This window comes from Pipistrellus hanaki (genome assembly GCF_964339955.1).
Source record: "Pipistrellus hanaki genome assembly, chromosome: 15".
NCBI classification, from domain to species: domain Eukaryota; kingdom Metazoa; phylum Chordata; class Mammalia; order Chiroptera; family Vespertilionidae; genus Pipistrellus; species Pipistrellus hanaki.
The window spans coordinates 42,876,129-42,890,111 of NC_140517.1; the positions used below are offsets into that span (position 1 = coordinate 42,876,129).

Below are 13,983 nucleotides of genomic sequence, written 5' to 3' on the forward strand. Positions count from 1 at the left end.
CATGTCCTTATCTCAGAGACCCTGCAGGTCCCTTTCAGCCGGGGGAGCAGCTCACAGCCTCACCAGGACAGGGATGGCCTGCGGGTCTTCTCACCTCCTCACATCCCGTCCCTCCCCCTCTCCCTCACACACTGCCGCCCCCTCTGACCACAGCGCCAGCCGCTGCTTAAGTCGGATCCTCAGAGCCCAGGACTTGGGAGTTGAGCCAACACATTTGAACCTAAGACACAAATGAATGTCCACCTCACACACCCGTGTGTCTGCCTGGCCTCACCAGGCGGCCCCCCATGGGTGGGTGCTTCTGCGGGCCTGTCCGAGCCCCTGCCTTCCGCGGGAGAGGAACACGCAGTGATGGCTGCCAAACCCTGTCCTGAGGGATAGGCCTGAGGTGCACTCACCGCCATTTCAGGGAGAGTCTGTTCTCTGTGTTTGTAGAGAAACATCCATGTGAGAGAGACACGTTGATTGGTTGCCTCCCACATGCAGGAATCGGACCTGCAACCCAGGTCCATGTCCTTAACCAGGAATCGAACCCACGACCCTCCGGTGCGCAAGCTGATGCTTATTACTGAGCCACGCCCTCCAGGGCCACAGCCGGTACTCCTAACCACTGTTCGAGACCCCGTGCCCAGGTGTGGGGCTTGAGAGGCCCTGTCCGAGGTCGCAGTGAGGAGGGAGGCAGTGAGGATTCAGGCCCCAGTCACGCTGTGCGTTACCACTGCAGCCCGCCCCGCAGCCTGGCCCTGGCGCTCCAACCTGGGCCTCCGCCCCTTTCCCAGGCCTCTGCACTGCTGGTTGTCCCCTGCTTACTGCCCCAATACAGACTTCCCCGGGTTTCCCAGTGACCACTGCATCACATCACAGAGCAGCACATGTGTGCGGGGCCGCCTGGCACAGCGCGAGTGCTGCCGAGATGCTGCGTGTTACTTCTCTGAAACACCTGCACTGCTGCCTTCTTACCACTTCTTCTTAAATTGTTTATTTTAAAATATGTTATCTCATTCCCAAAGGATAACGTGTAGAATGCTGGTTTTGCTATGGTAATTCATTTTTCTTAATACATGAATGGAACACACACACATCTCGATTACTATAGGTCATTCCCGAGCATTCCGACACTCGTATGCCCCCGCTGGTGACAGGCAAGCTTGGGACGGGCTCCTGATGCTGTTGGGGATGTCGAGACAGGGCGGGGTGCACCCGGGCTGCCATCCCATTCTGCAGTAGACTGACTGAGCCCACTTCTGTCCCTTTAGTGTCTGCTCCCAGCCCTGGCCCCACCTCCAAATGTGCCTCAGGTCTCCAAGGAAAGCGACAAGATGCAGTTCTCATTCTTGTCAGCAGGGGGCACCAAGACCCTTCTCTGAGTGTGTCTACCCCTCCTACCACTGCCCTCCTTCTGAAGAAGTGAGGGGCAGGGCTCGTCTCCTGAGCTCTGGCTGTAACCTTTTGTGAGGCTGTGCCTGTGCCTCCGTCCAAACCCGGTAGATCAGGGGTCCTCAAACTTTTTAAAGTGGGGGCCAGATCACGGTCCCTCAGAGAGCTGGAGGGCCGGACTATATGAACTACTAATTCCTACTGTAACACCTCGGCTGCGCTCACTGCCCAAAAAACCTGGCGGGCCTCATGTGGCCCGCGGGCCGTAGTTTGAAGACCCCTGCGGTAGATGGCTGAAGAGATGGTCAATGGCAGCCGTGGGTGGTGTGGAGGCAGCCAGGTTAGAGGCCTGGGTCTTTAGCTCACCAAGAGGCTCCTTGAGGACTTTGGACGGCAGAGGGGAAACTTGGCTCAGTCTGGGAAGTCAGGGAGGACTTCATGGAAGAAGGGATATCAGAGCAAAACACCTCCAGGACCAGCCGCAGTTTGAGGGGTTGACTAGGCAGCACTCGTTCCCTGCAGACTGTCTGGGATGCTGAGGTCTGCTAGTAACGACCCTCCATATGCCCGGCCCCTACTCTATGGATCCCTTCTTAGAGTGATGATTTTCAAAGGCAAAAAAATAAAAGTATTGCAAAGGATATCAGTTAAAATACAGTTAGCTAAGTTTTGTAAAATTTCAATTTGGTATTTAAGCTCTTCCTTATTGACCCATGAAATAGCAAGAGTGATGGACATTCTACAGTTGCAGTGATACGTGGAAATATTGGTCATGTGTATTGATGACAGTCACAGGGTCTATCGTAATAAGGAAATGCTAACTTTCACTTCAGTGCAGTTATTGAAAGTAAAGAGACCGTTCTCCCCACTCGAGTCATAGACGCCCTGAGGGTCATGGACCTGCTTGGCTGGACACGCAGGGGCAGCTGCTCCAGTAGGGCCAGCTCCTGTTTTCCAGAGCTGGGCACCGAGCACCTGGCAGAGAGCGCCCTCCCTGGTCTGCGGGAGGACAGCTGGCCCCCGGAGGCTGCCCGTGGCCGCAGCTCCCCGAGGCGGAAGTGAGGGGCAGAGGACAGGCCTGGCCCTCGGTGGCTGGGTCTCTGTTGACTTTCTACTCCAGAACAGTGGTTCCAGCTCCCCACCCAATGGAGAGAGAGTTCTGGAACCACTGCTCCCCTCTGCCCGCTGCCCGCCGGTGCCCGCCGGTGGGGAGGAGCTGCCCGCCGGTGGGGAGGAGCTTTCCTCTCCTGGACCTCGGCTTCCTGCCCCAGGAACCGGGTAGTGATCAGGAGCGCACTGCCTGGAGGAGAGGCCGCTTTCCTGGAACCCCTGCCGGGCTCCGCTGGCCCAGTGCCTGGCCGGGGGGAGGGAACCAGAAGGGCTGCGGAGGCCCACTTCCTGTCTCCCCACCACCACCACCCCCACACACACACACACCCGCTCCATTCTGCTGGCCCCAGGAGCTCTTTCCTTTAAAAAAAAAAAAAAAAAAAAAAAAAAAAGTTTTTATTGATTTTAGAGAGAGAGAAACATTAATCAGCTGCCTCCTATGCACACACACCCCTCCCCCCCAAGGGGGATTGAGCCTGCAACTCAGCCATGTGCCCTGACCAGGAATTGAATCAGTGACGCTCAACCAACTGAGCCACACCAGCCAGCGACCTCAAGAGCCTTATACACCAGCCTGACCCTTTCCCTCCCCTGCTCAGAGCCTTAACTTCCTGTCTTTCTGGTCACCTGGGGCAAAATCACAGATTAATAGCCTAAAATGGAAAACAATACAGATGTCTCACTACCTGGTGAACGGACACCAGACAGTTACTTTATCTCCATATGTAAAAGGCTAATGTGCTAAGTGTCCCTCTGGGTAAGGCATCACATAGCAATGCCCAGCTTCCTCTCTCTAGTTGTGGAGGTGTTTTTGTTTTTTTCCGAGTCCAGCATGGAAAAGGAAGGGATCTGGTTGCTGATTAAGAAATAAAACAAAGAAAGAGAGCAAGACGCAGAAATAGATTTATAAAACCAGGAGCCAGGTGGGATGCCATTCTCTCTGATGGGGAGGCAGCAACGGTGCCGACTAAGCCCACACAGCACGTTTACTTTGTTATTTTTATTTTTAAATATATTTTATTGATTTTTTAGAGAGGAAGAGAGAGGGATAGAGAGTTAGAAACATCTATGAGAGAGAATCATCAATCAGCTGCCTCTTGCACCACCCCTACTGGGGATGTGCCCACAAGCAAGGTACATGCCCTTGACCGGAATCAAACCTGGGACCTTTCAGTCCTCAGGCCAACGCTCTATCCACTGAGCCAAACCAGTTTCGGCCACATTTATTTTATATCCCAAATACCAGGAAGTATCACCACAACTTAGGATCAAAGGAGCTTATTTGCATTCTTAAGTAGGCCCTAGCATTACTGGATTTATATATCTAGACCCGCCCCTGCCAACACCTGGACAAAGTTAAGAAGTCAGAACTGATAACACCCCTGGTTCGGCCAGTTGCCAACAATTTAAAGAATGTCCATGTGCCTTCCCAGGCAGCCCTCTATACCTAGTCACAGGACATCTCTATATAAAAGGCTAATATGCTAAGTGTCCAGGTTAAGACGTCACATAGCAACGCCCAGCTTCTCCCTAGCGACCAGCCTCCTTGGAGTTTCTTCATTCCAGGAACACAACTTGCTTTATAGCCAGGTGGAAACATTTCACACTGTAACCAAATGTCTCTGAAGCTTTTTTCCGTGCCTCATCTCATTTGATCCTCACAGAGTCCTGGAGTAGGTAGATAGGAGACTCGGTGGAATGCTATTTTATTTTCATTAGCCAGAAAATGGAGACTTAGAAAGCTTAGAAACTTGACCCGACTGAAAATAAGTAAGAAATGGTGGATCTTGAAAATGACTTCAGGCTTTCTCACTGTACAGAATATAGTCAAACACTGCTGCAGTTAAATATTTTACCCTTTGTTCTCCCTGCGTGATCTACAATAATAATCTGCTTCATGTTGATATTTACAGCTGTGCTTCTGACAATTACCTGAAAGAGAAGTTGGGGTGCTTCACTGGGCTGGAAAAGGTTTAGCTATGTCAGAAAGCAGGTCTAATTAAGCAGTTTGTTCTATATCTATAAAAGGCTAAGTTGACTCGCACATGTGTGTGTGTGTGTGTGTGTGTGTGTGTTTAATGTTTGTATTTTAAATTTATTTTTACAGAGTGGAAGGGAAAGGGATAGAGAGTTAGAAACATCGATGAGAGAGAAACATCGATCAGCTGCCTCCTGCATACCTCCTACTGGAGATGTGCCTGCACCTAGGTACATGTCCTTGACTAGAATCGAACCTGGGACCCTCCAATCCGCAGGCCAATGCTCTATCAACTAAGCAACACCAGCCAGGGTTTATTTTTATTGATTTCAGAGAGAAAGGGAGACTGAGAGTTAGAAACATCGAGGATGAGAGAGAATCATTGATCAATTACCCGCTGCAGGCCCCCCACGGGGGATCAAGCCCACAACCCGGGCATGTGCCCTTGACTGGAATCGAACCAGGACCCTTTAGTCTGCAGGCTGAAGCTCTATCCACTGAGCCAAACCAGCTAGGATGCACGCATATGTTTCCATCTGTCATTGTTGATCGTGAATTTAGTTGACACTTCTATTATAGAGAAAAGGCGAATAGCGATATATTTTTTTTTAATTCCAAATTTCAATTGGTTTTCTCACTCATGTAACTTTTTTTTTTTTAAATATATTTTATTGATTTTTCTTACAGAGAGGAAGGGAGAGAGATAGAGAGCTAGAAACGTCGATGAGAAACATCTACCAGCTGCCTCTTGCACACCCCCTACCGGGGATGTGCCTGCAACCAATGTACATGCCCCTGACCGGAATCGAACCTGGGACCTTTCAGTCCGCAGATGCTCTACCACTGAGCCAAACCGGCTTCGGCGTGAATAGCGATATTAAAATACTTCTAATTAATTTCCTTTCAGTGTGCACGAATTTGTGCACCAGGCCATTATACCATAAAGGGGCCCAAACTCAAAATTCGTGTAAGAGAAGCCAGAAAGGTCAGTCTCCCTTCCCTGTGCTGGTGGGCTCTGGGCTGTGCAGGGGCAGGGTTTGAGAGCTGTGGGGGAAGGTTTTAGTGCTGAAGGTGTTTCGGGACCAGGGATTCTCAGAGGCCACAGCCTCGCTGTAGGAGCCGAGTTTGAAGCTCGGCCCTGTCGCCCACCAGCTGTGACCTCTGAGCTCAGTTTCTTTGCAGGCTGGAGGACCGATCCATTCTCATGCAGAAAACAAACCATCACACACCTGCTCTAGGCCTGGCCCTGCACTGGACAAGTTGGGCCAGACGTGTCCTTGTGGGGCTCCAAGTTAGGTGGGGGGGGGGGGCAGCTGACAAGTAGAACATGGAGAGATATTAGCTGTGTACTGTTTGTGTGGAATTGCTCAGGGAGCCATGGGGAAGTGTGGACGGTGGGGTGACTTGGTTTGGGGGCACCTTTCCAGGACAGCAGGGGCCCTCGGCGGGCCAATAGAGCTCAGTGGGTTGTTGGGAGGGGAAGGGGGCCGGCAGAGGCCTGGGGCCGGTGGGGAAGGGGTGTGAGAGACCCCAGAACATGGAGAGTCACAGTCTGGGGTCCTCTGTGCCCGCAGCCCAGAACGTAACCGTGGACGAGGTCATCAGCGCTTACAAGCAGGCCTGCCAGAAGCTGAACTGCAGACAGATCCCCAAGCTCCTCCGGCAGCTCCAGGTAAGCAGGCAGGGGAGGGCCCCCGCCCTCCCAGCAGCCTCCGGGCTCTGCTGTCTGCCCGGCGGAGAGGGCGCACTGGGCACCCCCACTGCCTGCTCACCCAGCGCGGCCCTCTGCTCAGAGCGGGGCCCCTGCGCTCCCCGAGGCCTCGGGAAGTCCTCCGGCAGCTGTGAGTGCACTCGGGCTCCTCGTGAATACTTGCTCGGTGGGGAATTACGTAAAGTCAGAATTTCAAGTGTCTGTCCCTCCCCAGAAAAGGTCTGTTCCCCAGGCAGAAAGCCAAATATACAGTATTTATTCTTAAAAGCCTGAATTACAAAAGTAACATATATTCTTTAATTTTAAAAAAAACAACAACTACAGACCTAAAAAGCAAAATTCACTTCTTCTTGTCCAAGTCCCATTCCCAGGAGTCCCTGCTGCTGCAGCTTGGGCTCTGTCCTCTGGCCTCTCCTGGGCGTTGGTAGGACGGCGGTCACTCCGGGCGGGGGACAGTCTGACTCCTATGGCGAGGGTGTCGCTGTGCCTGGGACTGCGCCCCTCCCCCAGCCATCTCCTGCCGGGCCCCCGTGGCCGCCGGGCTGAGGTCCGGCCATGGCGCCCTCCGGAATGCTCCCACGTTTGTGTCTCGGGTTGTTGCTCCCTCAGACAGCGCGGCTGTGAGCAGACATGCTGGCCCCCGTCCCTGCACACCCGGGTTAGGGGTTCTGTGGAGGATTCCAGAAGGTCTTCCTCTCAGGTCCAGGGGAAGATGGCCACTCAGTGTGGCAGCCAGGAATGTGGGCCCTGGAGCCTGGTTCGGGCCAAGCCTGCCCTCACCCCCTCGGCAAGGCTGGGCTCGGCCTCTGCCTGCCCACGGGTCCATCCCGGCTCCCCCTCGGAGCTGATGGGAGTGGAGCCCAGGGGATAGGGCTGGCACCTGGGGGTGGGGCTGGAGCTCAGCCAGGAGCCAGCAAGACGTCTGTCCAGGGCCTTATCCCCCTTCGTGAGCTCCTCCCCCCGGCCTCTGGGGCCTGACCTGTCAGCGTTTGCCTCCGGGCCTGCCCCACAGCCTTTGCGCTGGCTGTTCTTCTCCCTGAGAACCTGTCCCAGAGACGCCCAGGGCCACTCCCTCCCTCCATCCAGCTGGCGCAGGGGGGCTGCATCCGACCTGCCTCGCTCCAGGTCCGGGGCGGGGGCAGGGGGTAAGGAGCTGCCACCTTCTCCGAGCCGCTGTGCCCTCCACACCCACCCCCAGCACTGCCTCGCCTCAGAAAGAGCAGAGCCAAGCGAACTACAAAAGTAAGGTGCTTCCTGCCTGACCCCGTCCATTCTGCTTTCCCAGGAGTTCACGGACCTCGGGCACCGCATTGACTGTCTGGACCTGAAAGGTGTGTCTGGGCGGAGGCGGGCCCTTGGGCGGCAGGGCCAGCCTTCCCTGAGGTGGACCCAGGGCAGGGTGAGGTCCTGGGCTGCTCGGGGTCAGAGGGCCCTTCCTCCCTCCCTTGGCCTGGAGCCCCGGTTTGCACATACACCCCCCCCCCCCCCACACACACACACACACACACACACAGCAGTGAGCTCACGATGCACGCTTGGCGCCCATGCCCTCCCAGGTGAAAAGCTGGACTACAAGGCCTGCGAGGCCCTGGAAGAGGTCTTCAAGAGGCTGCAGTTCAAGGTCCTGGACCTGGAGCAGACCAACCTGGACGAAGATGTGAGCATCTGCCACCACCCTTAGCTGCTTCCGAGCTCCCTGCTCCTAGAGGTTTGGGGGCCGGGGCTCTGCAGGAGGAGGGAACCCTGGACAGGGCTGGCAGGGCCTCTCGAGGGAAATCCAGTGTGAGCAGAGCGAATGCTGGGGCTCCGGCAGGGCCAGACCCCCCGAAAGGCAGGGGGAGACTTGGGGAGCCAGGCCGTTCTGCCCCTCCACCCCGTCATAGTGTCTGCAGCGGAAGGAGTTTGAGAAGCTTTTTTAAAAAATTGATTTCTGTGGAAGGGGGAGGGGAAAGAGAAAGGAACATCAGTGTGAGAGAGATACATTGTTCGGTTACCTCTCACATGCACCTTGACCCAGGATCGAACCCACGACCTTCCAGTACATGGGATGACGCCCTGCCCAGGTATATGCCCTGACCAGGAATCAAACCCATGACCTTCCGGTACACGGGACGATGCTCCAACCTACTGAGCCATACCAGCCAGGGCAGGTTTGAGACACGTCTGAAAGCAGCCTCCCCGACCAGGCCTAGGCGTCCTCTCCTCCCCCTGGAGACTTGGGGTCACCAGGAGCCGGGAGCTGGGCCCCAGGTGTAGAGACACGGGAGAGCCAGGGGCCGGGGCCGGGGCCGGAGAACTGCGGCCCGGCCCGCCACACTGCGCGGCCCGCCACACCGGCCCGGCCCGCCACACCGCGCGGCAGCCGGGGCACGCAAGGGCTCTCCCGGGAATGGAAGGGCCGTGTCAGGATCAGCGCCTGCCTCCCGGCTCCCGGCTCCCCCTGAGGCTGAGCCCCGTCTCCCCCCAGGGCGCCTCCGCCCTCTTCGACATGATCGAGTACTACGAGTCAGCCACCCACCTCAACATCTCCTTCAACAAGCACATCGGCACCCGGGGCTGGCAGGCCGCCGCCCACATGATGCGCAAGGTGGGTGCCCCCCGCCTCCTCGCCAGGTCTCCGGGTGGGGGCTCAGGCATAGAGGGCCCAGGTGCTGTCAGGCACCAGCTCTTTAGGGGTGGTGGGCCCCTTCTCTCCTCCCCTTACCCCAATGGAGCCCTCGGAGGCATCCGTGGTCGCCACCCCATGTTACTCACCAGGAGTCAGCTCCACCCCCGCCCGCTCACCCACGGGCCCCCGGCCAGGCCTGCCGGCCCCAGCCCCGCTGGGAAAGCCATGGCCTGGCTGCCCACTGGGTCTTGGGGTGGGAGGTCCCACGGGCAGTGAGGGCGGGCCAGGCTGACCAGCGCTGCTCCTGCCCCATCAGACGAGCTGTCTGCAGTACCTGGATGCCCGCAACACGCCCCTGCTGGACCACTCGGCGCCCTTCGTGGCCCGGGCCCTGCGGATCCGCAGCAGCCTGGCCGTGCTGCACCTGGAGAACGCCAGCCTGTCGGGGCGGCCCCTCGTGCTGCTGGGTGAGCCGGGCCGGGGGCCGGGCGGGGAGTGCGGCCCCTCGGCGGCTGGGGCGGTTGGCCGGGTCCCTGGGCCCGGCCAGTCACCGCCCTCCTCTCCCCCAGCCACAGCCCTGAAGATGAACATGAACCTCCGGGAGCTGTACCTGGCCGACAACAAGCTCAACGGCCTGCAGGACTCCGCCCAGCTGGGCAACCTGCTCAAGTTCAACTGCTCCCTGCAGATCCTGGACCTCCGCAACAACCACGTGCTGGACTCAGGTGTGTGAGCGGCGGGCCTGCCGCCGCTCCGTCCCCCGCCCACACCCACTGTGCCCTGCCAGGCGCTCCGTGCTGCGGGGGCAGCCCAGCTCTGCTCTCATGGGGTCAGAGTTCATAGTGAACCCAGACCACCGCAGGCAGTGAGCGTCAGACTGTGGGCGGGGTCGGGCAGCTCGGAGGCACTGAACAGACAATGGAGATAATCGCCGTCTGGGGAAAGTGCCCCAAAGGAAAGGAAACAAGGCTGTTGGGACGAAAGGTCAGCGCGGGCTCTTCCAGTCGCAGGGAGGGGACTCTAGGTGGCCATGGGGGCTGAGAGCACAGCCCGCTGGTGTGCGAGCCTGGGAGGGGTCCCGGCAGAGGCAGCTGGTTGGAGGCCGAAGGTGGGAAGAGCTTGAGCGCTGGGTGCTGTGGGGAAGCTGTGGTGAGCAGGACGCGGGGGGGGGGGGAAGAAGAGGTGTCTTCGAGAGGAATTCAGTCCCCTCCTGGGCGGGCGGCTGGCTCAGGTTCGCTGTTGGGCCGGGTCCCTGGCCTCAGGGTGAGGAAAGGAGAGGGGCAGGCAGAGTGGGACGGAGGCCAGTGCCTCCCCCAGGGCAGCCAGGCCCAGACCATTCACTGTCCACCTACCCCAACCAGGCCTGGCGCCTGGCTGGCTCCCGGCTGGGAGGCCTCTGCCCTCGGGAGCACAGCCCCGGTGGATGAGTAGGGAGCTGAGTGTCTGATGGGAGACGGCTCGGGAAGAAGGAAGTGTGGTGTGGGCTCCGCGGCCGGCCAGAGGCTGTGGGAGGGGTATCCGAGCAGAGCTCAGGAGACAGGGAGGCGGGTTCCTGGCCCGGGGATCTGAGCTGGGGGTGTGCCTGCCCTGGCAGGGGTGTCGCAGCAGGAGGTGGCAGGGCCGAGCAGACCCAGGGGAGGGTGGAGCCCGGTCCACCGACCGCACTCACCCCGGGGCCTCCGCCAGGTCTGGCCTACATCTGCGAGGGCCTCAAGGAGCAGAGGAAGGGGCTGGTGACCCTGGTGCTGTGGAACAACCAGCTCACACACACGGGCATGGCTTTCCTGGGCATGACGCTGGTGAGTCCCCGGGCACCCGCCCCGCCCCGCCTGGCACTGTCAGCGTGTCTGTGGGCTCCTTCCGCTCCTCAGCCCGGCCTTTCCCTGAGGGGTAACATCCCACCCACCCCCCCACCCCCCCCACTCCCGCTGTGCCAGCACCATCGCCTAGCACAGAGCTCTGCACAAGGTGAAAGTTAGTTAACAAGCCTTCAAACCTTCCTGTTACCCAGAATTTAAGGCAGGCCCCCAGGTGCAGAAGCCACCCCGGTGACCGCTCCTGAGCGGGAGCGGGCAGGCAGAGGCGCTGGGGCCTTCCCGGCCTCGGCAGGAATGTGCTGGCCGCACTGCTGAGGGGGAGCCGGGCAGCCTCTTCCCGCTGGCCTGAGGGCCTCCTCCGTCTGTCCGCACCCCGCAGCCGCACACACAGAGCCTGGAGACGCTGAACCTGGGCCACAACCCCATCGGGAACGAGGGCGTGCGCAACCTCAAGAACGGCCTCATCGGCAACCGCAGCGTGCTGCGCCTCGGCCTGGCCTCCACCAAGCTCACCTGCGAGGGTAGGGCGCGGGGCGGCGGGCCGGGCTGCGGGCGGCGGGCGGCCGGCCGGGCGTGGGCCCATGGCCAGCCCTGCGGTCCCCCTCCCAGGCGCGGTGGCGGTGGCGGAGTTCATCGCCGAGAGCCCCCGCCTCCTGAGACTGGACCTTCGGGAGAACGAGATCAAGACGGGCGGGCTCATGGCGCTGTCCTTGGCCCTCAAGGTGAACCACTCCCTGCTGCGCCTGGACCTCGACCGGGAGCCCAAGAAGGAGGCGGTGAGCGGGCGCTCCTCTGGCCTGGCGTGGGCGGCTGAGGGTGGGCCTGGCCGGAGCGACCACAGGACACGCTGCAGGGACAGACCCCACCCCCAGCCCCACCCCGAGCCCTAGCCAGGCCTGCTCTGCCCGCAGGTGAAGAGCTTCATCGAGACGCAGAAGGCGCTGCTCGCCGAGATCCAGAATGGCTGCAAGCGCAACTTCGTGCAGGCGCGGGAGCGGGAGGAGAAGGAGCAGCGGCTGCAGCTGTCGGCCTCCATGCCCGAGATCACCGTCACCGAGCCCCAGCCGGACGAGGAGCCCGGCGACGCGGGGCCCGGGGACCAGCCTGACGCCCGGGCGCAGGAGAACGGGGACCCGGCCCCCCGGCCCGGCCTGGACTCGGACTCAGACTCAGACTCCGAGGGGGAGGAGGAGGACGGGGAGAGGGCTGCAGCCCCTTGCCCCGCCCCACTGCCCCCCACGGACTCCCTGGGCCCTGGGGACAGGAGCCCCCCCGGCAGCCCTTCCTCCCCCACCGAGCAGCGCATCTCCATCTCCGTGTCCAGCCCCGGCCGAGGCCACAAAGTGTTCGTGGTGACTCGCGTGGAGAGCCCCCCGGAGAGAGCAGAGCCCCCCATGCCGCCCTCTCCTCGTCCTCCCTCCCCACCTGCCCTGCCTTCCCCGCCCCCCTCACCTGCCCTGCCACCAGCTGAGGCCATCGGCACCCGGGACCCGGGGCCATCGGAGCCGGAGCCTCACCCAGAGCCGCCGCAGGCAGGGCCACCCCTGCCCAACGGCCTGAAGCCCGAGTTTGCCCTCGCACTGTCCCCGGAGCCGCCCCCGGGGCCCGAGGCCAAGGCGGGCAGCTGCGGCCTGGAACACGGTGAGGGGCTCAGGGGCAGGCAGCCCGGGGCCCCGCGTGCTGTGTGCCCCCTGCCCGATAGGGGCCTCAGCCCTGAAACGGCCCTGGGAGGGACGGCCCCACCTCGCTTCCCAGGCCGGGGCTGTCCCTGGATCTGATCTCGGGGCCCTGGCTTGTGCTGCCCGAGGGTCTGGCCTGGGCAGGGCGGTGGGTCAGGCTGCCGCCCCCCACCCGCCTGACGAGGCCCGTTCTCCCGCCAGAACTGAGCTGCTCCAAGAACGAGAAGGAGCTCGAGGAGCTGCTTCTGGAAGCCAGTCAGGAATCGGGGCAGGAGACACTGTGACACTTTAGGTGAGACGAGGGCCAGGGGCCTGGGGAGCCAGCGCGGGAGGCCCTGGCTCTGACGGGCCCCGATCTCTCCCCAGTTCCTTTTCCCAGCCGGTCTTCTATGAGCTGAGGCCAGAGCCATGAGAACCTGCTCACCCTCACCCCAGCCTTCCTGAGGCCCGGACGCCAGGGGTGGGGGCGCCTTCTGGGGACCCCTACCCCCCACAGCAACACTACACGGGGTGCAGGAGCTACGGGGTGGCCCTCCGTCCTGACCTGAGCACTCCTGTTTGCGCCCAGCCCTCAGCCTCTGGGCCAGAGGAGGGTTCTCCGAGGTCACCAGCCCCGAAGCCGCCGGCTTTCCTGGAAGGGCCGTGGGCGGGCTGCGGGGGGCCGGAGGCCGGGGCGGCGGGGGGATGCCCCCACCCCCGTGGCACTGGGCACGGGACGGGCGGGCGTGGTGCGGCGGTGAGCGCGGTGGTGGTGGACTTGGCGGAGCAGCCCCAGGCGGTGCGGGCCGGGCGGGTGGGGGATGGGAGCAGAGGATCAGAGCTTTCTTCTTAAGTGCAATAATCTATCAGGGAGCTGCGGGCCGGGGCGCTGAGACCTGCCGTCCAGGCCACTGGAAGCGGCGCCCTGAGAGGCACTACAACCTGGGGGGGCGGGCAGAGGGCGGGGGGCCCCTCTTGTCGGTGCACCTCTGTCCACCTTTTCTAATAAACCAGAGCGGGGTTCACCGCGTGCCTGTGTCTGCGGCGCTCGTCCCGGGCGAGTGTGGACACGGAGGGGGCGGGGCGGGGCGGGGCAGACAGCTCTGTCCGGAGCTCCTGCGGGCTGTGAGGCAGCGGGCCCAGGAACCCGGCTGCCCATCCTGTACGGTGTCCACACTCTAACGGCTCTCACGGCCAGTCCACTGTGCTTGCCTTTCCTCCGAGGGAAAACCCCAAATATCCTCCAGCTCTGGGTCCAGGGATCGGGGTGGTGTGCGCCCCCCCCCCCCCCCCCCCCGTCACCAGCCTGTCTGCACTGGCCCTCGCGGAGCGGGGGTGAGGGGGTGCACAGGCCAGAGTCAGCGCCCTGGAGCCTTCAGAAAACGAGAGCACCACTCAGGGAGACCTTTGCACCTGCCCTTTCCTCCCCGCCTGGGATGCTGACTGGTGGGTGGAGGCGGTGAAACCACAGAATCCAGTGTCACCGGCTGGGAGCCCTGGTGCCTCAGCTCCGCACAGGCCGGGCCTCTCCCGGGGCTACTGTCTTTTCGGCCGTTGGCAGCTGTGTGTGCGCCTGTACATCAGCCACCGGCCCACGGACAGCTGGGGAGAGACCTGCACGGCCCTGGTTCTGAGCTGCGGGCAGCATCGGCCTCCGCTGGGCCTCTGTGCTGGGTGTGCGGTGGCGGGAACGAGCCCTCCAGACTGTCCTGGCCTCGGCCCCC

The 13,983-nt window shown here is 61.0% G+C and overlaps 1 protein-coding gene across 1 annotated transcript in view; it reads left to right on the forward strand.

Moving 5' to 3' along the window:
• The window catches only part of PPP1R37 (protein phosphatase 1 regulatory subunit 37), a 39,538-nt gene extending 26,255 nt beyond the window's left edge, over positions 1 to 13,283 (forward strand). The window contains exons 2-13 of the mRNA XM_084860731.1: positions 6,040 to 6,137; positions 7,462 to 7,507; positions 7,733 to 7,833; positions 8,644 to 8,763; positions 9,101 to 9,251; positions 9,354 to 9,509; positions 10,471 to 10,583; positions 10,981 to 11,122; positions 11,211 to 11,377; positions 11,513 to 12,242; positions 12,482 to 12,572; positions 12,647 to 13,283. Of these exons, the coding sequence (XP_084716857.1) occupies positions 6,040 to 6,137; positions 7,462 to 7,507; positions 7,733 to 7,833; positions 8,644 to 8,763; positions 9,101 to 9,251; positions 9,354 to 9,509; positions 10,471 to 10,583; positions 10,981 to 11,122; positions 11,211 to 11,377; positions 11,513 to 12,242; positions 12,482 to 12,564 (1,907 nt within the window). The 3' untranslated portion in view covers positions 12,565 to 12,572; positions 12,647 to 13,283. The remainder of the gene's footprint in view (positions 1 to 6,039; positions 6,138 to 7,461; positions 7,508 to 7,732; positions 7,834 to 8,643; positions 8,764 to 9,100; positions 9,252 to 9,353; positions 9,510 to 10,470; positions 10,584 to 10,980; positions 11,123 to 11,210; positions 11,378 to 11,512; positions 12,243 to 12,481; positions 12,573 to 12,646) is intronic.
• The last annotated feature ends 700 nt before the right edge of the window (positions 13,284 to 13,983 follow it).